This window comes from Taurulus bubalis (assembly GCF_910589615.1).
Source record: "Taurulus bubalis genome assembly, chromosome: 12".
Classification (NCBI taxonomy): domain Eukaryota; kingdom Metazoa; phylum Chordata; class Actinopteri; order Perciformes; family Cottidae; genus Taurulus; species Taurulus bubalis.
This window is the reverse complement of record NC_136600.1, coordinates 4,383,788-4,409,006: the sequence shown is the minus strand read 5'-3', so window position 1 is coordinate 4,409,006 and position 25,219 is coordinate 4,383,788. Positions and strand designations below refer to the sequence as shown.

At 45.4% G+C, this 25,219-nt stretch overlaps 3 protein-coding genes across 3 annotated transcripts in view; 2 read left to right on the top strand and 1 right to left on the bottom strand.

The window, feature by feature from the left end:
- Nucleotides 1-133: 133 nt before the first annotated feature.
- Nucleotides 134-3,107, top strand: fbxo43 (F-box protein 43; the record flags this gene model as incomplete). Its single annotated transcript, XM_079228100.1, has 5 exons — nucleotides 134-915; nucleotides 1,033-1,746; nucleotides 2,236-2,338; nucleotides 2,583-2,777; nucleotides 2,859-3,107. 5 exons carry the CDS (start codon nucleotides 134-136, stop codon nucleotides 3,105-3,107), a joined length of 2,043 nt encoding a protein of 680 aa, XP_079084226.1.
- Nucleotides 3,108-4,168: 1,061 nt separating this feature from the next.
- rgs22 (regulator of G protein signaling 22) lies at nucleotides 4,169-17,562 on the top strand (the record flags this gene model as incomplete). The annotated part of the gene is made up of 21 exons (XM_079227954.1): nucleotides 4,169-4,237; nucleotides 4,316-4,498; nucleotides 4,582-4,667; nucleotides 5,009-5,193; nucleotides 5,285-5,948; nucleotides 6,078-6,239; nucleotides 6,491-6,659; nucleotides 7,218-7,340; nucleotides 7,489-7,590; nucleotides 8,749-8,943; nucleotides 9,349-9,441; nucleotides 9,777-9,967; nucleotides 10,208-10,370; nucleotides 11,850-12,014; nucleotides 12,985-13,047; nucleotides 13,542-13,700; nucleotides 15,037-15,216; nucleotides 15,742-15,891; nucleotides 16,039-16,176; nucleotides 16,979-17,078; nucleotides 17,424-17,562. 21 exons carry the CDS (start codon nucleotides 4,169-4,171, stop codon nucleotides 17,426-17,428), a joined length of 3,345 nt encoding a protein of 1,114 aa, XP_079084080.1. The 3' UTR covers nucleotides 17,429-17,562.
- A 2,503-nt stretch (nucleotides 17,563-20,065) lies between these two features.
- vps13b (vacuolar protein sorting 13 homolog B) overlaps nucleotides 20,066-25,219 on the bottom strand; it is a gene marked incomplete at its 5' end in the record, with an annotated part of 310,239 nt that continues 305,085 nt past the window's right edge. Inside the window, 4 exons of the mRNA XM_079226893.1 lie at nucleotides 20,066-20,913; nucleotides 21,421-21,501; nucleotides 21,612-21,780; nucleotides 23,245-23,347. Coding sequence (XP_079083019.1) covers nucleotides 20,665-20,913; nucleotides 21,421-21,501; nucleotides 21,612-21,780; nucleotides 23,245-23,347 — 602 coding nt within the window. The 3' untranslated portion in view covers nucleotides 20,066-20,664. The remainder of the gene's footprint in view (nucleotides 20,914-21,420; nucleotides 21,502-21,611; nucleotides 21,781-23,244; nucleotides 23,348-25,219) is intronic.

Genomic DNA, 25,219 nt, shown 5'->3' with positions numbered 1-25,219 from the left:
TGCCAGTTGGGCTTCACTCACTCCTTGATGACGTCAGGCTTCACTCACTCCTTGATGACGTTGTGTGCAGATCAGCTGACGGCTGCTTGGTGAACTGTGTAGTGGACCAGCGCATACAGACAGGAGGAGGACCATGCAGTGCACTCCTGAATCCAAGGTGTACCTGGAGAGCTGCAAAGACCAGCCCTGTGATGGCGACGGCTCTGACAGCGGGTACTCGGGGGTGTTCCACAGTCCTCACAGTGGCTGCGGGGTGGGCTCCAGTCGCTCTTTGTCTCCAGTGGACTTCAGCGAGACGCCTAAAGAGAACATCTGGCTCTCCGTCACACCCAAGGAGAGGACCAGGGAACCGGGTGGATACTTGGGCAAAGACCCCCGGGGGGTCCAGCGGCCACCAGCAGTCAGCTGGTGTGAAACGCCTAAAGCGTACAAAAGAGATGCCCCGATGCGACAAAGACTTCTCATGGGCAAACCCACCACAGATGCCAAAACCGACCACGTGAGATCACCGCACCGCAGAAGGCCCGAGCCCTCCATCAGTGTCTCTGAACACTGGCTCAGTGCGTCGTTTGACTCCCTCGACACTTTGAAGTTGGAGCAGGACCTGTTGCTGTCAGGGAGGAAGCGCAGGCTCCTCTTCACGCAGGTGAGGACCTCGACGCTTGAAGACGGCAAACTGGACTGCGGCCATCTTTCCAGTTTCGAGAGAAGAGCGTCCCTGTTGGATGCAGATTTCAGCGAGAGCCTTTCTGCCTCTGACCAAAGTGATATTGGCACTCCATGTTTTATCAAATCCCTGCCTGCTCCGCCCAAGGAAACTGCTCCATCGCCAGTCAGCGGCGTCACACACAACCGATATGATGGCGCCGGTGTCTTGTGCACACCGTCGTCCTCACGCACACCTAAATATATCAGGTACGTGCTTCTTTTGAGACTTTGTAAATTTGATAAATGTTCCCGCTGAGTAAGAAATCGTTCTGTGTATGACTCAAAAGATGTTCTTCTATTAACCGCCCTCTCACCCTGGAACAGGTCCTTGTGTGAAGACAGTGGTTTCAGTTCCTTGGCCCTTGATAAATCCCAAGACTCCTCAGTGGACCATGATGGCTCATTCCTGGAGCTGCTCCTCTCGGCCTCCAAAGGGAACCCTGAAACCCCAAATCTGGCCGAGGCGGGGCGGCGCTCCCGTTTGCAGCGGCAACAGCGGCTCTCTACACTCAAAGAGGGCGGCTCTCAGTCCGAGGAAGACCCCGCGGAGAGAAAGCACGGACATCTTCGTCAAAGCCACAGCCTTTCTACAGAAGATGAGGTTTTTGCTCTCCCTTCTGCTAAATGTAGTAATGGCATGACAACTGATAGTTTGGCCGCTGCGAGACAAAACGATGCCACCCCGCTAAGAGCAGCCACAGCCAGGCCAGAGAGCATGAGGCCCCTAAACATGACTCCTCTCAGGACGGCCCCCATCAATCTCGCTCTGACGCCAGCGCTGCAGCTGGTTCATGCCATGTGCCAACTGAAAGCCCACATGTTCGTTGGCCAAAGTCCAAGCCTAAAGGAGCAGCTGAAGTCCACCGTAGCGCTGGCTCGGACCCCGGTGGCGTTCAGGACCACCATGCCGCTGGCGGGGCTGATCGGCAGGAAGATGGGCCTGAGGAAGGTGGACGTACTCTCAGAGCTGAGGAAGAGGAACCTCTGGCACATCCTGTCTGTCATCTTCAGCCACCTGCCCTCTGAGAGCATCTACATGTAAGGATATTTTCAACACATTAAGTATTGAGTACACAGTCAAATCTTATTATCTCTTATCTACTGTATGCCTCACCTTGCTTCTCAAAGGGGAGGTGGTGTGATTCCCAGTTTGGCATTCATTAAACTGATAATGTTGGTTTATATTGGCAGCATTTAAGTTATTGAATAGTGTATATATATATATATATATATATATATATATATATATATATATATATATATATATATATATATATATGTATATGTATATATATATATATGTATATATATATATATATATATATATATATCCACAAAATCCTGTAGAATTCAATCAGCCTATCATGGAAAGACCAAAAGTAGAACAAAGTACAGAACCCTGTTTGAATTTTTAATGATATTAAGATAACGCCTGATTGTCACTCAAAACAAAGCTTTTACAAACAGTCCACAACCTCTATTTAAGGTAACATGAGGGCTCATGCGTGGATTTGTTTGTATTGGCAGGTGTGGTGAGGTGTGCAAGAGTTGGAAGGAAATCCTCCAACAAGACAGGCAAGCTAGTTTGAAGAGGAGGAACTACCTGAGTGAAGTGGAAGCTGCTCTTGAGGTAAGAGATCTGCCGTGATGGCTGGCCACTCAAATGGGGATGATGTGAATATACGGGCATTACTCGGGGCTTTGTGGCTTTCTCAAAGCATCGGCTATGCACTGATGACATTTTACAAGGCTGACTTTAGAGACCAGTCCAACAGCAGATCTGTCTGTGATTCAGCGTAAAGTAACTTGTTAGTTATCAAGATGGAAATCGACTACAAGCTGAAATGAGCTCATTTTGTGACGTTGTCTTGCAGCTCATCGGTGCCGCCCATGTCAGCGACGCAGAGACGAGACTCGCTCTGTTCAAGAGGTCGGCCCTCAAGAAGGTTCAGGCCCAGTCGAGTACGCCCAGCCTCGGCACCCCACAGTCAGGAAACAGCACTTTAACCCCATCACAGCACAGCGCCTTGAGCTCAGGCGGCCGCAGCAAACAAGATGAATTCCTAGAAGTAAGTTTGAAACTGATTACACTGGGTTTGGTTAAACAGATTATATGTAAAGTCTTTTTTATTTTTATTTTTTATTGCCAGGTTGCCCAAACCCTCTTCAACGATGAGTGGCTCAAGCCGTGCCCTCGCTGCCAGCATCCCGCCAGGTGTCACTCGGTGAAACAGGAGGGCGTGTGCAGCAGAGCTGAGTGCGAGTTCCGCTTCTGCACGGCCTGCTTGTGTGCGTTCCACGGCTCCAGAGTGTGTGGCAGCCAGTCTGTGGGCCGGCGCAAGAAGGACACCCTTCTGCCAGGAAGCGCCCAAAGCAAGCGGAACGTCAGGCGGCTTTGAGCAGAACGCCACCGGTCCCCTTTGTTTTGCCGAGGTCACTTTAACGTTTGAATGCCTGATGCTGAGCACGGAAAGTGTAGCCAGTACATGAGAGCAATGTCTGTACTTATTAGTGTCTTTGTGCCTGTTTTGTACTGTATTTACTGTATTTTCACTTTTTTTTTTTTTTTTTTTTTCTTTTTCTCAACACAGTTCTTGTGTTTTTAATTATGAATGTGAAGGAAGTCTCACCAGCAGAACAATGACTGAATTTTTGCATCCACACTGATCAACTGTATACTGTTTTCTGGAAGTACTTTGGGATTTTCAGCTTTTACTAATGTGTTTTCAGAACAGTTTTAAAATAAATGAGTTTTTTTTTAAATTTGCCTCATTTGTGAAATAACTGGTCCTTTCTGTCTCTATTGTAATCTGTGGAGATGAATGAGGTTTTTGTGTTAGTGTTTGCTGCCATCTAGTGGTATGACCTTACCTTGTCTTAACTGCAGTAACAATGACATTCTCTCATTAAACTTGATTTTACTACATGTAAGTGATTGTAAATGGAAATGGCAAAGTTCATTCTGTAAACACTTTTAAAAAAGTCATGTTTGGGGTCTTACATGGAAAGAAGCAACAGAAACTTGTATTTGCAGCGCCGTCGTCTTCTCTAGTTAAACTTTTACCGTCCCCTGTGTTTTGAAAATGCATCCACTTCCATAGCAACCTGCAGTGAGTCTGTTATTGCACACAGAGCTTTGTGGCCGGCCGGACATTCAAAAGACTGCCTGTCTGGACTCTTCTGAGCAGACGTTTGAAGTGACTTTTTCAGACGTGAACAATGTGTGGGGTCGTCTCAGCAGGTGAGAGCAGAACTTCTAATCGGTGTACTCTTTTGGAGCTGATTTGGGTTTGGTAACTAAAGTTTCACTCTGTATTTTTAAGAGTTTCCTGATCTTGCTGACCGCTTTGTGAGTATTAGTTTTGATTGTTGACATTTCATAACTTCCTTTAAAAATGTGTCTACTTTGCCTCTTTCACTGGACGCTCCTGAGAGAAAAGATGCTTTATTCTTCTTCTGCATGCAGGAGAACAACCTGGCATCCGATGATGTCTTGGCTCACTACTTCAATGAGTTCTTAAATTTGCCGGTAAAGTAGTCGTGATGTTTAGGTGCAGCATTTGAATTGTTTTGACAAAACTCTTACTCTTGCATCTCTTTGGTCCAGTCCTTCCCACAGCAGCTGCTGTACAACCAGCAGACCGGGCTCTTTGAGCTCCTGGATGGGGCAGCGGACTTTGTCTCCAGGAGGATCCGGTCGGTCCTCCACTGCAGCAAATCCCAACTCCTTACTGGTGACCCCGCAGCGCTGGCCAGAACCCCCCCAGTAGATAACCGGTACACTATCAGAGTAAGTCTGTATTTGGTTCTGAAGATGAGCAGAAAGTCCCCGATGCAGCTTTAGAGCTCTGACTGTCTCTCTGACCTTTGCAGAGCCTGGACCGAGAGCAAGGCCTCCAGTGGATCACGAGGGAGAGACTGCCCTTCTTCCTTCTCAGTGACTGCTACAATGAATACAGGTACACAACACACATGCAGTTGTGTGAACAGGAGCGTGTGCTGCCTTACCTGACAATAACCTGAAAAATAGTTGTTTACTAACCTAGATATTACATATTTGTATTCAATCAGCTGTGACTTCATCACATATGAAGAGTGTATTTGTCAGGGATTACGGAGTGTTAACTTCTAGCAGTATGCAGTGTAGCGTTTAGTTACTGCAGAGCCCGATCAGAGGACTGATGCTCATTGAAACCTTCACACAGGAGCTGCGGCACGGAAAGGACAATCGCCATGATTGTTAATTTAATTAATAGGAAAGCTATTATGGTGGTGTATCATTTAGTTTGGTCTTCCCCAGACTATCCAAGCTGTTGTTCCAGAAGAACACACTCTTTTGTATCCAGAGGAGGAAAGGCCGTTCAGGGCGACCCACCCGGTCTGCCCCACAGCTGCGCTTCCCCTCCCAGTTTGACAAGGAAAATAACCGAGCACTGAAGGGCCTGCCATGCTCTCATTCTCAAGAGAACATTTCTGCAAAACAAGGTATATAATGGTGAATTTGTATTTCCACACGTATGTTTACTGTATTAGTTTGCTCCTATGTTTGCTTATGTTCTCTGTCCTCACTGCTCAGGCTCTCTGGGGACGCTCAGCGCTGCACGTCTACCCGCCGTCCAGAAGGTTGTCAACACACCGTGCAGTGAGTGGTCCAGATGTTTCTCCAGCTGTTCTGAGCATGAGAACCCATGTTGCTTCTCCTCTTCGTCCTCCCCCTCCAACCTTGAATGCGAGAAACCCCAGAGCCCACAAACAGAGCGGAGCCTCTCCTCCACAGAGCGCTCAGCTGGCAGCCCAGAGGATCTACAGCTGGAGGGCCTTGCTTTCAGACTGGTCCGACAGGTGCTGAACCGTGCACTGTACGTGAGCCGGGCAAACCCTCCCCACTGTTTCAGCGAGTCCGGAGATCGGACTAACGGACACTGTGGACGGAAGGTTGGCCACCGCTCCGCTGACGGGGGCACAGACCGGCTGGGAGGGGAGGAAGTCCAAGAGGGCAAGAGGCGCAGTGGGGCGGAAGAAAAGACAGAGTGGTGTCAGAACAGGAGAGTGGGGAGTGAAGGCACCGGCCAGGAAAATAGCCTCCACATTTGTTGCCATGGCACCTGTTGCCGTGACAATGGACCAGGCTTGGATGAGTTGAAGGACTTTTTGCGAGGAACTCCAGGAGAGAAGCTGCTGAATCTCTGGATAGACATAGCGAGGCTGAAGGCTGCACAGAACCGAGAGCGGAAGAGCAGGTAAACATCACGACACAATGTTTACTGTGGAGACAAAGGGCTTGGTTTGATGTTACACTCAGAACATGTTGGATGGCCACTGCAGCTATAACAAGTAAAATAAAATATTGTAATGCATGTATTAACCAGGTATTTGGTCCTGATGAGGAGCCGGTACCTGCTGAGCAGCAGCCACAGCCGTCTCCATGTGGAGCTGCTCTCCAGACTGGGGCTGACTACCTCCCCCTGCTGGACAGAGGAGAAACTGCTCTCAGTTCAGCACTTCCTCACCGAGTCTCTGCTCCACTACTGGTGAGGTTCATGTTCCCTGATGTTCATCATAAATACTGACTTTGTGTGCAGTGTTTATTTATACATTTAGTATCCATACATCTATGACTTGCTACTTTACATTTGCTTGTCATATACTGTGAGTTATATCCCCAATAAGCTCGATATAGCACATGCTGTTCAGTGTTAAGTCATTTTGCATATATGTGTGCATATGTACTGTATCTGTATGTATATAAATGTCCTCGGTAACTCACTCTCTTTCCCGACAGGGTTCCTCGGTTCTGGACGTCCAAGTGGGTTCATGAGGACCACGATGACTCCCCTGGTCCAGAGCTGTGGATGGGGGGAGGTGCTCGGCCTCAGTCAGACACACCGCCTCCCCATGGGTCGACGGCTCTCACCTCTGACCCCTGGCACCCCCATGCTGTCCACACACAGGTAGGAGCATTCAGATATGATTCAACTTGGTGCATAGAAAGAGAATCCTCTGAAGCAACATGTGTACCTATAATGGAGCAGAATCCTAGAGACCAGCAGACATGGAGCTCTGAGTGTCTGGTTGTCCATCTTGTATGTTCCAGTGGCTGCAGGTGGGATCCCCGCCTGGCATGCAGTTAATTGTCCTTTCCTCTAAAGCATGTTTGATTCTATAGTTTTAAGTGGGACCCAAACGATTAGTTGATTAATGCGTTAGTCGATCAATGGTTAAAAGGTTAAATATACTCAAAGTCATTTATTAAATGCCAAACATAAATTTCCAAATTCTCTCTTAGGATTTGCTTAATTTCACTGTTTTATACATTAAGCACCTATGGGTGTTGGACCTTGGACACGGGGGAATTGTTATGGTAATATTCCACTTTTCACATTGCAGTGACTAAACAGTAAATTGTTCCATCAAGCAAAAAGGAAAATAATCCCTGCAGCCATAGTTTGATGTTTTTATTTCTAAATGAATGAATGGACTAAAAGTTGTCTCTTCTGTGTGTGGTTCAGTTCTCTTCCAGCAGAAGTCCGTTACTGGGCAGCGGCAGAATGGAGAAGATGCTGCAGGCTCTTGGTGTCGACTCGTGTGCCGGCTTATACTTCACAAGCTTCTGTGAACAATCTGGAAACCAGGTAAACCAGTAAACAGACAGGTAACCAGCAGCATGGTTAACCAGCACATTGCAGTGTAGTTGTTTTCTTATTGTGGCGTAATAACATCATTAGTGTACACAACCTTTTATTTGATGACAGTTACTGAGGTTCTTATTTCCTGTCCCAGCTGTGGGAGAATGCAGTTAACCTTTGGACTGACCTGCAGCAGTACCACGAGCTGTTCTACCGGGACGGACTGGACCCCTACCGGGTCCAGAGAGAGGCCCAGGTCAGCACAACAACGGGATCTTGTGTGTGCTGACGGTCTCACTCATCTCACACCAACTGGAAACATATATATTATATATATTTATGTCCAGGAAGTGTGCTAATGACCAATATGGAGATATCAGCTTAAGCTAATGTCTGCTATTTAACACCAACCTGCCATCTAGAAGCGAGAGCAAATCAATATTATACAATCCTAAATAGAGGAGAAGGAAGCATTTCTGAAGAGTCCGAATAGTATTTATTCTATTTTACAAATACATGAACTATAAAGTGTGTGGCGTAAAATTGTTAGTCGGTATGTGGTTTGACAGTGTGTGTATTTCCTGCAGAATCCGTTTGAGACTAAGTGGATAAGATGTCTGCACTTAGACTTGAGTCCAGGCTCAGCTGATACCTTCTGGTACCGTGGTGCTGGAGAGCTTTTCCTGCCACCAAACTCTTCTCTCAGCAGAACGTCACATTCTGTTTGCCAAAAAAACAGCAACACACTATTCCAGACATTAAACTGTTCATGATATTATATAAGATTAAAGGTTGCTGCCAAAACCTACAACCAACATCAAACTCATTTCAAGAAATACAGAGTTAAAGAAGTTAAGAAATACAAAGTTATAGCTAATTCCAAACTCAAATTAAGATGCTTCATGCCGAGATAAAGAAGAGAATCTTTTAGAAAGTAATGCAGAGACCACCAGTAATAACATACAAAGGACGATGAAACAGAGATTGAGCATGTCTGTTAAAATATCCCTGTTACACACACATATTCACACACACTCCTTTTCTCCTCTCTGCCCTCTTGTTTAAACGCCCATAAAAACCAGTGAGTCAGACCCCCCCAGCTTCAGTCCACTCACCCAGAACCAGCTGGACCGCTGAGGACAGCTGAGCGGTCCCGTCCAGAATAATACCTCACAGTGAAATCTATTTTCCTTCAGTCGGCCTTTAGTTCACCAAAGGAATGACATTTAGATGGTCTTTCCGTAGGGCCGTGGCCAAGAGGGTTAAACGGCTGACGTTTATGTGGTGTGACGGCAGCGTGATGAGAGATAGTGAATATTGTGTACGAGCGCGGAGTGGGGACGATGGAAGCGATGGCGGCTGTGAGGAGAAATGTTTCCGACGCGACGACACTTTTACAATCTCTTCTCCTCAGCTCCTCTACTCCGCCTACCTCTCCAGCTCGGCCAGGAGGAGCGTTGGGGTCGGCGAGGAGATCAGAAGGGAGGTGTACGACCACCTGATGCCCGCTTTTGAGGAGCTGTTTGACCCGGTGGAGGAGCACGCACTGAGCATCCTGCTGGAGCCCTGGACCCTGCTGCTCAGCAGGGGCCAGGAGTCCTTCCAGAAGGTAACCGACTTTTAATTCACCTCTGTTATCTGGAGGGAGGGGCTTCCCGTGCTAAGGCCTCGGGCCTCTGACCCCGCTGAGGAAAGAGGACGTCCCATAGAAATGTACAACAAGATGTATCTATGAATATTGTAAATATCAAATCAATGAGTTATTACTTTGAGGCTGAGGTTTCTGTGCTTGATTAGATGTAGGGCTGCAAATAAAGGTCATTGTCAGCCTTGATTAAACTATAAAACATACAAAAACCTAATGTAATAATTGTAATATAATGCAAGAAAACCAAGAGTTCAGCAAATTCTCTGGGACCATAAAATGTAAAATAAAATGTTTACATTTTTATTGACTAATTAATGAATACTAATTCAGCTTGAATTGTCTTAATGTGTGTATGTGTGTGTCCAGGTGTGTGTGCAGGAGGAGGTGCGTCGCATCGACAGTCAGGAGTTCAGGGAACTCCAGAGTCTGTACGAGGAATCGAAGCGCCGGCTGAAACAGGTCAGCCAGCAGCCACAGCGCTCCACAGATTTATAGAATATTGGTTCTCAGTAAATAGCCAATAAATGCACACGTGGGCTTAAAACAGCTAATGTCACCAATGGGGAAAATGGGCTCGATCCACAGTGTTTATGCACTGCTTAGTAACAGTGTTGGTTACCCACTGGTCCCAGACTCCATTGCTTGGCCTAAACGTGCTGTTTACAATGCTGTCATACTGCAGTGACTTCCAGAGGCAGGAGGTGATGTGCAAATACCACCGTGAAGAGATTTATACCAGATACTGTGACTCAGTCACTTGTTCTACACCTGCTGCTGCTGTGTCGTCTCTGCAGGTGGAGCAGTGTGCGTCCACACTATTTCCCTCTCCCCTCTCGCCTTCGACTCCCTTCTCAAAGGGGCCCCGGACCCCTGACTCTTGGTCCAGAGTGCCCCCGGATTACCAAGGCTACCGCCTAGGTTCCCTACTTCGACACCGCCACGAGATCGGGCACTTTATGTCGTTCCTACAGAATCAGGATGCCAGGTGAGCAGCGGTAACCACACAGTTTGTGTGTGAGACGGTTGTCCTCTGTTCAGACCTACAGGAAGTCCTCCCTTTATCTAAATGTGTTCATACTTTACATTTACAACATTACTCTGTGCCTGACTTGCAAATGTGCACCATATTTACATTAAAATTAAATTAAGGCAGTATGAAAATGGACAGAAATGTATTGTTTGGAGGAAAATAACAGTCGTTTTGAACATGTGTGTTTCCGCTCAGTATCCATCTGACTTGCTGGCTGGATCTGGAGCAGTACAGGAGGACTGCACACAAGGACCAGGCGGTCAGACAGGAGCGGTCGTCTCATATTGCGACCAAATATCTCAGCAGGACGTACTTCTTTGGCTCCGACAGCCCGGCTACTACAGAGCAACAGAATGATGTACGTCCGACAGCCACACGGTTTAAACAACGATATGTTGGTTTTATTGTCACATCTAGCTTGATGCTGGATTATTGTCAACTTCCTGGGAAAGCATTAGAGACGGAGGCAGCAACGTGGTGCTCATGACATGACAATCCCAAAATGGTATGTGAGCTCCAGCTGCGGCTCAACATTCAGATTTGATAAACAGAGGCCTGCGTGCCTCTCGTACAGCTCCCCGTCTCCCTTCTCGGGCATCCTGCAGATGTCACGCTGACCGCTCTGACAGCAGGGTGTCGGTGGGAAACGGGGAGGAGAGGACGTGGTTTGGGTTTAAAAGGAGAAGGAGAAGAGTGTGGTTTGGATCCAGAAAGGAACAGACTGGTAACAATGACAGTAGGATGAAATCTCTCCTGACATTTATGGACTGAGATTGGGTTTCTGGATTCTAGGATTACTGCAGGAGGGTGTGCTGTGTAGAGCTGGGGTCACTAGATGGGACACTGAGCAGTGAGCCAGAGTTTTCTCTTTCGGGACTCCAGAGATGATCCTATGTAGTATTTATTATTGCTATGTAGTATTTATTATACGCTCACAGAGCAGAGTGTGTTTTATGTGTTGGAGGAAAGTGGCAGAATGGTTCCCAGCCTTTCTTTCTCCTTCACACACGACATTATAGTAAGCTATGGGCCGCTTCGTTCCATTGCATTTGTACTACTACCACTTGTGGCAGAGGCTGAACATTACATTTAACTATTTGAAATGTGTAATACTGTAGCTATTTGAACCATTTATCCGATGCATTCGACACGAGCTGTCAACTATTTAGTCATTATAAGTAATGTCCGTTGAAGAACCCTGATTGTCCTTGAGGCACACTGGGTTAGGACAGAGACATTTAGAACAGCCTACATGACCCGTGTCATTTTTCACCCTCATCTCATAAATCCCATCAAAATAATGATTGTAACGTTTGAGGGAAGATGCCAATTCTAGTGCTTCTAACTCCGCATGATTGGGTCTGGCTGCCGCTCTCACATCTCAGCGTTGGTTCTCGTCTGCGTGAGCGATGTAGAGAGACTGACAGCTTTACTGCTTTGGCCCTTCACTCGTTCAATCACTCAGTCACAGATTGGCCTCCTTTCATCTGCTGACTCCATCTCCAATGGCACGACTGTTTCTAATTTTGTGTGTGTGTGTGTGAGAGAAAAAATATAAAAGAGATATAAATAGGGAGACATGGCCAGATCGATGTATGAGGACAGAAAGCAGACGGGAGATGAAGGGAACAGAGGGATTGTGGGAATGATGAAGAGCACAGCAGGAGTCAGGAAGGAGAGGAGTTTCCCACTGTGGGCAGTTCTTTTTCCTCAGTCGTTCCTCATGTTTTTCATGTTGTGAGACATCTTTAGCATTCATATCTCTCTCACACACACACACACACACACACACAGAGCCATCTGCCTCTCCTGTATCTTTGACTTTGCCGTTGTGTAGATATTGCGTCTGGCTGGAGGACTGGAGCGCCTGAAGCTGGAATTTCTTTCCAACCCGGTCGTAGGGGAGATCCAGGACGTCATCAGGAGTCACATTGAGAAAAGATGGCTGCCTCTGTTCCTGTCCACAGCCGAGTTCACAGAGCGACTGAGACTCAAGCCAAAGGTGAACACTAGAATGACTCATAAGGAAATAGTTTGACATTTTGAGATAAAGACTTTTTTTTGTTACCAAGAGTTAAATGATAACATTGTCACCACCACTCCCATATCTGTCTGTTCAACATGTACGGCTCAAGTCGCTTAGCTTAGACTGGAGACGGGGAAACGGCCAAAGACAACACAATGTGTGTACCGGCAGCTCTGAAAGCTCACGAATCAACGTGTTCCATCTCGTTTGTAATCCGTACAAAAACCAGACTTATTACAAATGACAAGTTGCGGTTTCACGGGGGGTTATTTGCCGGACTGTTTCTTGGCACCGAGCAGCTGCCAGCACACCAGCAGAGACTTTAGGAAGTTACTGGTCCCATCCAAAGAATAGTCCTATTACTTATACTTCAGTTTTAGAATGGATTGCACAAACAAGGTATTAGTTCTGGCCTCTTGTTTTATCAATGATGAATAGCGCTCTGGTAAATGTCCCAGCTTTTTTTTCAACATCTGTCTGTTACTAATAAAACAATAGATTAATGTTGTGTAATGGCCACTCTGGAGGAGATAAGAGCACATTAGTATCTCTGCTGTGAACGCAGTCGCTGTCCAGTCGCTCTCGGGTTGCCTCGTCAGGTGGTAACACATAAACCGCAGATTCCACTGCGCTGCCTCATTAAGTTGTCGAGTTGACCACGTTTGGTTACACAGATCCGCTCATTAAGTAATCAGATGTAGTTTAGTTTTACATGGAAGGGTGGGAGACAGTTGACATCAGAGAGGCAAAGATCTCTCAGAGGCGATTGGGTGAATACGGTCAGAGGAAATTAAGGCCGAGGCCAGGTGAAAGGTAAAAGAGGAGAGAGCTTTAGTTACAGCTGGTGGCAAAGAGCAGCAGGTCTGAGAGGCAGTGAGCGTCTCGGATGTTAATCCTGCTTGATTCAGTGTCTGACTTCTGACTTGAGTTTCTGTGGTCGCCCCAGGCAGCGGACAGGCTCTCACAACACGTCCACCGTCGCCGCCGAGCGAGGAGAGAAGCCTGGAAGGTAAGGGGAAATCCTCCGGGGGGGAAGCTGGATATTTTGAATGGAGAGAAATAAGGCCTGAACGCATATGCGATTTAGTTCACGACTTGGCTTCGAGCACTGGCTTTGTCAAACACCATTTTGGCCTTGTGGTTAGATTTCCAAAATTGGATCCAGGATAAATAAGATTAAAGCATCAGCATTACTAACCTTCCTTTAATAGTGTTTGGAGTGTTTTCCGTGCAGCTCTGATCCCGTCCTCAGTCCGTTCTCCAGCACAACACGGATATAAAACATGTACATTTCAAGCGGGATGATTACAGGAAGGGGTTTTCCATACATGATTATGACTATTGTCTTTATGATCATTATCTCATCACTGGCAAAGAGCAGGTTGTACTATATCCACTGTGCACACAAGGTTTTGCTCTACTGTAACACACAAGTAGGTAATTCTATGTATTTAGTCTGTCCCTTAGGGAATGTTCCTCTTTCTAACCCAACATCCTCTGCAGGCCGAAAGCTTGTGGATGAGTTCCTCCAAAGAGATCCTGCTGTTTCGACGGGTCCTGCTCAACCCTGCCGCCTGTACACAGTTCCAGCACTTTGTCTCTCTGAAAGGAGACTTCCTAGAAAACGATGTGCGCTTCTGGCTGGAGGTGCAGAGGTACAAGGTGAAAGAAGTGTGCTGGTGGTTCTCGTGGTCGTCTATGAAAGGAAATCAAAAAGTAATATCAAGAATAATTGAAGTCCCCCTCCCTTAAAACGGTATTTATTGTTACTTACTGAGCCGGTTGAGCTTCAGTGTGTAGAATGTTTCTCTCACCTTCTTCTTTTTTTTTTTTTTTTTTTTTTTTTAAATATGTTTATTGGTCAAACCTCAACTAGCTGTTGGCAGAGGGCTGGTCATTTGCATAAGAAAGGAAAGGGTCCCAGGTTTTGTGAAATTTCTTCAGACATCCTCTAACAGTGTGTTTGATTTTCTTCAAGGTGTAAAAATGGCATTACCTCTTCAGACCAGGAGTATGTGCTAGGCGGCTTTGGGTTCTTCCAATGTAGCAGTATCTGACGCTTCGCTATCAGAGCAGCAAATGCAATAACATCAGCCTGACGACTAGTAAACCTTCCCACAACAGGAGACACCCCAAATATAGCAATCAAAGGGCATGGAGACATGCGAATATTAAAGACTGCAGAAAGGGTATCAAAAAGGATGTCCAGAAAGAGGGTAGTTTATGGCAGGAGAAAAAAGTGTGTGTGTGGTCTGCTGGAGATTGAGAGCACCTAATACAGAGTTCATCTGTTTCAGGAAACAGCTTTTTCAGCCTGGCCCTTGTGTAGTGAATTGTTTCTCTCACCTTCATCCCTTAGTTTAACTTTTAATGTGCAAACAACGGACTGGTCAGTGAAGGAGGAGATGACTTGTGACCCGCAGTCAAACCTGTGGAATAAAAGGGAACGTCCAATCAGTGTTGATGGTAAATGTAGTCAATTGAAACAGTGTGCTATATTGACTGAGTTCTCCGGCTCGCCAACATGTACCAGCATGCATTGCGTGTGAGCTTCTGTAATTTTAAGTGTTTTTTGTGTGTCTTAAAATGTGTTTTTGGCATCTTTATTTACATCTGCTGCTCATTTTTACGCTTAACCTCAAGGCCCCTGAAAACCTGGTTTCACTTCTATAAACAAGTACTTCTCTAATACATTTTATATTCAAATGAGCAACCAAATTACCACCGACATTAGCCAATCGGCTACATTTGGACTATGTGAGTGTGAGTTATCAGGTTTGTTTAACAGTGACCTGGAAACATAAGCAAACAAGCCCAAACTGTGAGTAGATTACATTTAAATCAGAGGTATGCAACATCACTTGGACCGACTTCAAACCAGTGAGGAGAGTACAGAAACCCACATCCATGAGTCTCTCCTGTAACACCCCATGCTTCAAACATTTCAGGAACATAGAAATAGTTAGATTTCTCCTCTGTCCCCTCTCTTCCGGTGCAGGACCTCTGTCACTCCCACAGCGACGAGGCCACCATCCAGCACAAGATCTCCACCATCATTACCTGTTTCATGGACTCCTCCATGGCCCCGGCTCTGCAGATAGACATCCCTCCTGCACAGGCCCAGCAGGTTCTGGACCAACGCCATGAACTGGGGCCTTACATCTTCAGAGAGGCACAGGTAGTGTTTGTGTCTAAGAGAATGCTTTGTCTTGTATGCAGGGTTCTTACGGTTATGGACAACCTGGAAAAGTCATGGAATTTTAAAATGGTTGTTTCCAGGCCTGGAAAACTCCTTGACAAAAATGAAATCCCAAAGGTTATGGGAAAGTCATGTAAATGTGTGATGTTCATGACGTTCATTTACGCTGAGTTTGAAATAATTAATATGCTTTTAAAAGAAAGACGCTCAAAATATAAGCAGGCATACATACAGGCATCTCTATAAATGTTTATTCTTTTAATCAAACTATTGTCTCATTCATTTGTGTCATTTAAGGTTTATACTTTGAATTCTCATTGTTAGTTTAAATACTACATTTTCTCACTTTTTCATGTTTACACCTATTTCACACAATGTTTGGTAATGGAAATTTGGTTTAAAGTCATGGAAAAGTCATGGAAATCCATTGGTCAAAATGTGTATGAACCCTGTGCATTTCCTTCCAGTAAGTATCTGCATGTGAGTCTCTTCTCTGTAATTTAGATGTCAGTGTTCAGCGCATTGCTGAAGTTTTGGCCCGAGTTTCAAGAGCTGAGCAGCAGTGTCCAAGAGGAGCAACTTCTTCCTCTACTGCAGGAGAAACGGGTGAAACACAGAGCCGGAGTACGGAGACAGAGGAGAAAAGAGGAGGAGGAAGAGAGAGAGGAGGAGGAGGAGGAGGAGGAGGAGGAGAGCAGGAGGAGGATAGCTCAGGTGAGAAAACACTCCATACTGAGAGATAATTTGATTACACAACCTCTGGTGCTACTGCAATAGCGTTCAGTCTGACCTCTTGTTCAGGAAGAGCTGGAGAGGCAGGAGTCCAGTCTTGAAGAGGAGGGGGATGACGAAGATGATGTAGAAGAAGAACAAGAGGGAAAAAGTGTAAAAAGACAGTCGAGGGCACAGAGCAGAGTGTTGCTGATTCCCACACAACCGGTAAGGAGCTGGAAATGTGTGTACGCATCATATGAAAGGAACCAAATTAAATGATTTCCTTTTGTATGCCTCATCCTCACTTTATCATTTTATCCTATTAGACATTCATGTGTTTTGTAAGGTCACAGTGACCTTGGAACACCAAATTCTAATCCGTTCATCCATGAGTCCAAGTGGACATTTTTTGCCAGATGTCATGAAAACAGGGTCTCCAGCCAGGGATGAAGGCCAAATTGGTTCCAACCACAGACTAAAAATGAGACACTTTATCGCATAAATCAAAGTTCCCAAACTTTTCAGACCTGTCCCACTTCCCACTGCAGATACCATCACACTTGTCTCTGCTCCGGCTCTGTGACAGTACATCGCAGACCGCTGGAGCTAGCCTGGTGACGTCCGGTCATTTTGACAGAAGTCGTGCAGTTCGGCTGCTTAAATGCAAAATTCGGCATTGAAAGGCTCGTCGGATTCTGACCCGACAGGCCCAGCTTGGTCCCCTGCCTCTGGACTGTTTTAGGACCTTGCATCCAATCCTCACCTGCCCTCATCCTGCTCGGCTTCCCACCTGAGGAGGCTGAATTCCACCGCGTTTAGCTAACGTTACTAGTTCCTGCTGTGGCAGACGTCATGTGACTACCAACTAATTTGTATTTCTAAAATGTTGAAATGATAAAACAACAAATGTTTTACATCACTAATGTGTAATAAATACACTCTTGAAAACATTTAGTTGCTCGGCCTGTTAGCATAACTCTTCTAGCCGCGTTAGATTCGACTGACTTGTGCTCTACTGTTCCCTCAGTTGTCGTGGTCGTACTCCAAGTACATGGCGGCTCTGAAGAGAGAAGAGGCGCTGCTGAGGAGACAGACTCAGCTGGGAGCCTCGTTCTCCACGGCCTCAGGTACACCCCCCCCCCCATTGGTTATATACTATTAGATAGTTTTAAAAAAGTGTTAAATAACAGTAATAAATAGGCTAGTCCTGAGTGCTGTTCCTGGATTGTGAAAATGGGAGAATATTAGAATTAGAATATTGCACCTTTATCAGAAGGTAACCTTTAGTTGACCTCTACGTCTCTAAAGAACAATATAGTGACACCATCCTGCTCAACACTGAAAGTCATGGAGTGATCAGAGGATCGTCGGCCACACATGGACACACATTTATACGTGGCCTTGCTAGTCTTCCTTCTTGCCAAGTGCTGTCCCCTAAACGGATCGTCGTTGTCTCTTCTGTTTCTCCACAGACTGAGAGCAGAGTTGTGTTTCTGAACCAGAACTCAAGACGAGCGGCTTTCTTCACCACGTCTCCTTCTTATTCTTCTGTTGTCAGACCGGTCAGGCTGGCAACATTTTTAACCCAAAAATATCAAATTTGTATTTTACCTTCCTACTGTACTGAGACAGACTTTTTTCCAGTCCTACTATACTTTTATATTCGTCGACAGGCTTCCTCTGTGCATTTTGACGTACTACCGGTATGTCTTTTTGGCAAACCTGATATGATTCATTCAACCAAGGTTGTCGCTATGTATAAATATACAGAAACCAATGAAGTATACTGAAGAGTGCTATGTCTTTGAGGCCATAGTTTGCTCTGTATGTTTCTCAGACGTCCAGTTGTTGCTGGAACTTTCATGTTTGCCTCTCCCAGTTGTACATAGTTATTCTTTACATATTTTTAACAGCATAAAGCCGGATTTTCATTGGTACAATGTTAAGGCTCTTGTACTACAAGGCTTAGTATTTACATGTTATGTTACTTTATGCCTCTACTATACTGCATCTCAGAGGCAGATACTGTACTTTTTACTACAAGACATATTACAATACATATTACATATTTTAAAGCTGTAGATACTAGTTAATTCATTTATTTATATTTGTATACAATATATTATAGCTTAAGCCACCTAGCAGTGTACTGTATAAAGTAGTTCAAGTAGTAGCTGCAACATTGAAGTGATAAGCACATAAATGCATCAATAATAATTGGATAATATAATGTATATGATTCTGAAATGGGCCTTTCTGGTGTCCTTGTCGTTTTTATGGCACTATTCCCTGGAATGCAAATATTCTGCATGTCTTGTTACCCTCGCCACTATCTTTGTCTCCTGAAGCTGTCGATGGGTTTGACTGGTTTTCTGACACATGTATAATGTTAAGATGTCACGGCCTGTGTGAAGCGCTGTCCACCCCCCAGGTCTGTGTCGTCAGAGACATTAAACGGTGTTTGTTGGGATGGCCCGTACATCTCATAGAAAGGATGCGATGCCAGTTAAGTGTTGGGGAATCTAACTGAACCAATTCGCAAAAAAAGAAGGCATCCGCATAGTGATATTTCATATGATTATTGTGAAGATAACAATCATAATGATATCAGCTGATAAAGCTGTTTTCTTTGCATGTGCAAAGTATGTAACGTTGAAATTTGAATTATTAATGTGCAATAGTCTCCATTCTCTCGCTCTCGGTCTCAGAGACGCACAGTGAGCAGCGCGGCGCTCAGTTTTCAGTCCAAATTTATTGAAAAAATTAACACCACATCTTTATCCAAGTATCCCGCCTCGGTTCAGTGGGGAAATTGCAGCATTACAGCAGCCTTGCATACAATAGACACACATAGTAAAACAATCAAGTAATATAAATAAAATAACAATAAACACTAGTAAAAAAAGTAAAAAGAATATAATAAAAGTATATAAAAGTACTTATATGTATTTATATTGCACCAGATGAGTGCAATTAAAGTGGCCACAGTGAATAAAGTGTCCAAAAGTGATAGATTAAAGATAGTGTATGGGGATTTTATCAATAGCACATTCTAGACACAAGGGCAGTTCAAAGTGCTCAACAGGAGCAGAATCATGCAAACTAGTGAACAAAGTCAGTAAAACTATCAGTAAAAGACTCAGTGCCATTAGGGGAAGAAGGGACAGCAGCAGCAAGAGAACCAACAACCTGTTGCGATCACGTCTGTTCATTTAAGGTCAACATAAACAGTTGGTTACCTCGGCCAGTCTGGTTGTTTGTCTGTCTGTAGTACAATATGTTTCGCTCTCATCAACATTGCCAGATATGTCGTATCGGGATAATCCGAAAAATGAGTTCCTGACTGGGAAAATACCTGTGACACCCCTAAAGTTGGAAAAACAAGTGAAAAACAGCTAACGTAAGCAAGAACACACAACTCATCTTCTTTGTAGCGTCCATGTTTCCACATTGCGACTCGCAGCCCCTGAACACACCACTGTCCGAAGAACGACTGATGGGACCATCTGAGAAGCATTTGAATGCACCATTGTCTGCCGTGGTGAGTGACTTTCTGGTTTAGTTATAGATTGCTCTAAACTGTTCCAGGGGTGGGAGTGTTTTGTGTCCAGCAGGATCTTCAATCCGTGCTTGCTGCCTTTTTCAAAACTGTTTAGTTAGTCTGCTGCTGGCAAACGTCCCTTCCTGCTGCAGCAGTCCGACGGAGCTGGGGCTTTTTGGCAGGCATTTGTTTCTTGCAAAGAATTCTCCCACGTAATATGACGGACAAAATAAGTTGTTACATTTCATGATGTTCAGCTTTATTCCAACACAAATAGCAAGCCAAACCAGCTGCGACTTAAATAAAACAATTTATATCCGACTCAGAAAATGGATCACCTCACATGTTTTGCTCACTTCCCTCTCAGGGCCTCCGCACAAAATAAGACAAATCTGTTTGACTTTCTGTGTAAATCTCACTGGACTCACCGTGTATTTCATTCATATTTGCCAGATTCACACTTAATTCCCTTCTGACAGTACACAATGAAGGCACAATGCTTTATTATGTTTTATGGTTTTATTAAAATGATTCTCTTAATATATTATCCATTTACATACGTTAAAGGCATCAGACAGAGCTCAGTGATGCAACAATATAAAAGGCAACAACAACACGTTTGCATCATGAGGGGTCAACAAGCATGTTACATAGTCTATAAAAAAAAAACCTTTTGGTTGACAGCTCGTTTCTTTAGCGTCCATCAACATGGATATGATATTGCACTTCACATTGGCACGAGACACAGCCACCGAGGCCGTATTCTGCAGAGTGAGACTGATGGAAATGGAACCGATTAGTTGTGTTCTGCAACACTGAGGAGGTTCACGCTGGAGAGTTGGTCACGACTCTTTGTTTTAGTGTTGACTACAGTGTGTGCTCGAAGAAATGTCTGAACTTACATGTGTTTCTGTGATTAAAACATTCTCATACCTCGGATTTTCTCATGTGATGAGCTTGTTTGTATCTGTAAAAAATATATATTTTAAACGCAAGAATTCTCTACATCCCTAAGGCATGAATGACATGGGGGACTTACTTCAATAAAATAAATTCTTCTTTGACCTCAACAGATAACTTTTGCATAAATGTGTAGTTATCTTTTCAGAGTCGAGTGTATTTTTTAAGGCTTAATTTAAATTAGACATAACAAATGATACTTTTTTTGTGTGCTAGTGGAATCCGATGCGTAAGGCTTTATTCTTGACCGTGGTGAACTTGCTGACGAACACCTTGGCGAAGGCGGGATCCACCAGGTAGCGGTACGCCTTGGTGACGGAGGGCGGCGGCTCCGCCAGCGTCACCGGGAACTGCAGCTGGAGAGCGGCGGTGGAGGGGGAAAGGAACTGGGAGGCCCGTGTCACGTAGTCCACCAACCGCCGGTACTGCTGCTCCGACAGGCGCTCCCGAACGCCGTCACCCTGAGGTGGGGGCAGACGGATCAGATGACTCCCATACGCTCATTCATATTAAACCGTACAGACAACAATGAGTGAAAATAACTGAAGCAGTCATGTTTAAGAATCGTTTTATGGGGCAATCCCCAGTCAGCGACCGATCAGTTGAGGTCAGAGGTCACGGCTCCTTAAAGATGCCGTTGGTTCAGAAGAAGAGAGAGCTTCATATTGAAGGCACAAAGTGTGTTTGTTGTAATGAGCACACTGCTGCTGTGTGGGTGACACGGTCAAAGCAGAATGTACAAGTGTGCAAAAATAATGCTCAAAGTCAAGATTCAAAAAGTGTAGGAAATAATTTTAATGTAATGATGTTTATCTGAATAATACGATAACTCCTACACAGCATATCTCCCGTTTAACTGTAGATGTGTGACATGACGCTTTGACCACCAGCCTGTGTGTCGGTGTATAATTCCTCTTTGTTTTCCACCATGTGGTCGTGCAGCTGCATCACTCTGAGCTCGGCCTCACCTCTGTGTCGCTGACTACCGTCTGCTGCTGCAAGGTGAGGGTGAGCTGGCCCTGCTGCCCCGGATCCTGCTGACACTCCACCTGCAGAGGGACAGGAGGCCCAGCGCTCTTACTCCACAGCAACACACAGTTAGAAGAACGGGAAGTTACAAATTCTCTCTGTCTTCTTCTCCCCGCCTGCTGTCAGTCACCTCTGTGATGGGGAAGGCCTGCTGCTGGGTGTCTTCGCTGAGGCTGACAACAAACAGCACCTCGGAGGTGAGGAGCAGACAGCCGGCGTGCTCCTGACCCGACCCGGTCACGATGGTCACCTCCAGGGCCATGTGGAGCTCCGGCCGGCCCAGAGACTGGAGCATCTTCCTGTGGAGCAGAGAGGACAAGTTATGACACATGACGCTGTTCATTGAGAGGGACAATTCCAACTTCACACGACACGTCAAACTAAAGGCAAGTAGCACATCATGTACTACAAGCAGTGAGAACCTGCATCAGGCATGATGAGCACGCACACACACACACACACACACGCCTCCTAACGTGAGCTGTGCACTTTCCCCGATCAACACGAAGACCACACAAGGTGCTCCGACTCACCTCGACACACAAACACGCGTCTCTACACATCCTGTAATTTACATTTCGACACGTTCGCTGCAGCGGTTCCTGTTCCACACATGTTGGATGGGGGAAGTATGTGTGCAGTCTTCAGTCATGTCTCTCTGATGGCGTGTTTGTTTTGGAAGGCAGGTGCTCAAATTGCGGCGCAGATGTGGAAGCAGCCACAAGTAGGGACGGTCGGGTTCTGCTCAGTGTTACTGCGCTGACCCTCCAGCGTCTGGGCTACCTGTAGTAGTACAAATTATTGACGGATGCCTGATGGAAACCAGTCTGACTGCAGCGCAGCATGAACAAAAGCCACAGGGGAGCATTATCTCAGCATTCATGTGTTTTGTTTTTGTTCTGTTGTTTTTTCCATCTTCCTCTACCATTAGCACGACATGCTGCTAACCCCTCGGGTGGTGACAACTTAAGTGGAATGTCCTGGAGAAATATTGTATCTAGCATTTGGCCTCTTTCCCTCATGGCAGTTGACAGTCAACACAGACCGCTATTAGAAGTAAATGTTTGATAGCTATGGAAACCAAACTAAATCGCGGAAAAATCATTAGAAAATGCCATAAATGTAGTTTTTCTGCAGCTCCTGATAACCTTCTGGAGAGACAGGCCTCTTGTAAATGTTTATGATGATATCAAGTGCTGTTGAGTTGAAACACTCAGTTCTGATGCAGTGCTGTCGATACCACTGACATATATCCTTTTTTTTACAACAAGACCCAACAGTAACCTTCTGCTTGGCACAACCTGCGACCTTCGTAAACTGAGTCTCTCTTCCAAACTCCAAACTGTTCCTGAAGGTGTTCCTCCATCCGAAGGCACAGGGAAACATCTCTGGACAGACTCACAGTTAAACAACCAGAATCAGTTCTAGCCGCCGGCTTTGGCAGAGTGCTTATAAAAACCTTTTAACATGGCTCGATGAGAACAAGGCAGGGCAGGCTGGCTACCATGTGTGGGATCAAGGTCAAACATTTTTCCAGAGTCTCTTTTTTTTGGAAAAATGGGTAATGAACCGTCCAAGTTCTTTCTTTCTTTCTTTCAAGACAAGCAAAAATGATGAGCGGTAAGAGGGAGAAACAGAACAGCCGATCCTGGAGAGACTCCAAGAAAAGCAAAGGCAAGAACACATGTCCCACTTCTAACGAATAGCTGGACAGAAGAGAGGGAGGAGCCTGCGCAGAGGACGAATGGCCAGCGGTTCCATACCAGACGTATTTCAGGTGGCTGTTTGGGGCCTGAGCGGACTTCTCCTCTGTGGGCAGGTACAGCTGCTTGGGGACCTGCCACAGGCCGGCTCCATACAGGATGCCTGTCAGAGGAGACACACACAAACAGACAGTCGGCATCAGCGTAAAGCTTTGTCTGTACGGGACCAACGTGTTCAACAGGCTGTTCACTGCATTATCTCAGAGAGGCGTACAAACAAAATGCACTGAGACCTCGAGTGAAACCTGCAAAAAAAAACATAAACCAACCTCCACTATGCCGAGGAGGAAACTGTAAACTCATGTCTCATATTCGTGGACTACTTTATGGCCTTTGTACAAGCTCTGCAAATAAAGTAGTAAATGCATTTACAAATAAATAGTTGAATATTCTGTGAACAAGTTGATTTGGCTGCAAAACATTTACTGAAATGAAGATTTTTAAGACCTCCTGTTTGTGATAAGACATGTAAATAGTGCTTTACGAAGAGCATAAACTAAGCCTAACTATCAGGGAAGTTTGACCGTGTTGAGGGTCAGTCTGGTGCCTTTCTCACTTAAATCCCTACAACAAGCTGATAAACTGGACATTTGATGCGTGTGTGTGTGTGTGTGTGTGTGTGTGTGTGTGTGTGTGCGTGTGTGTGCGTGTATTAATCCAAACACACGACTGCTCTCTGTGTACACACGTCGGAGCAAGTTCATAACCCGCGTGCACATGGTCAAGTGTTCCTTAATTGAAGACAACGAGGAGTTAAATCCATTGATGATGTCACTGCAGTGGTCCTTTGCACGTGTGTGTGTGTGTGTGTAGGGATAAGATAAGATAGTCCCGCAATGGTGGGGAAATTGCATATCCATGTGTTTCATAAAACAGGATCATGACACGGTTGTTGTGCATATATTATGTGTTTCAGGTAGATAGAGTCGTTACTCTCACACAGAGCTGTTGGTAGTTCACGTGCTGTAGCCCAGACCCACTGACCTCACACCCACCTCCATCGCCTACCACCAAGAAAACACACACTAACTCCAAAGACTTATACAAGTGTGTGTGCATGTACGATAAGGCGTGTGTGTGTGTCTTTCAGTGATTCTCTATAAGTTCCAGCACTACTGAAGTCATGACCTAATAAACACTGAGTGGAGTCAAGAGGACAGAAGGGGAGAAATTGTCCTGAAACGCTCCTGATTTCTAATTCCCGTGTGTTGACTAGAATACGGTTACTTTTTCTGGCAGAAAAGCGGCAGCACAAACATATCACCACCTGTTGTAGAGCATCACTGCTTTTTATTATCTATTTGGCTATTATACATTTGTTTTGTGTAGCTTTTTCTATATAAAAGCAAAGCGCTCAGTAAAAAGACGGCGGGCTTGTTCTCTGGCGGCCAGGTGGACAAAGGAGTGGACACAGGAGTGGACACAGGAGTGGACACAGGTGTGGACACAGGAGTGGACACAGGTGTGGACACAGGTGTGGACACAGGTGTGGACACAGGTGTGGACACAGGAGTGGACACAGGTGTGAGTGTTTCTTGGAGAGGAAGAAGTGTCTGTTGAGATGTGTGGAACACACCTGAGACCTTGATGCATGACCAACGCTCTCTTTACACTTGGGTTTCCTGCTGTGGGACACTGATAATACGCTTGTGCAACAGTACGCTTCTCTACGGGACAATTTGAATGATTTAAGTTAAATTCAGAAAAACATATTTATATGTTGCCAGAGAAGACAACAGAACAAAAATCAACCAGCTTTTTATGGTCCTAGACCAGTTGCTATTCAAGATGGGTAAGTAACGCCTGTGTTGTTCACAACGAGAGATATGCTCGTTTTGTGTGTTAAACCACAGGAAAAGGAACATAATATAATATACATAATATTATAGGAATCAGGCTTTAATGACCAATCACGTAATCCACTGAAATAGAAAACACCCTGGAACACAGCGTTTGAAACAGACCTACACATGAG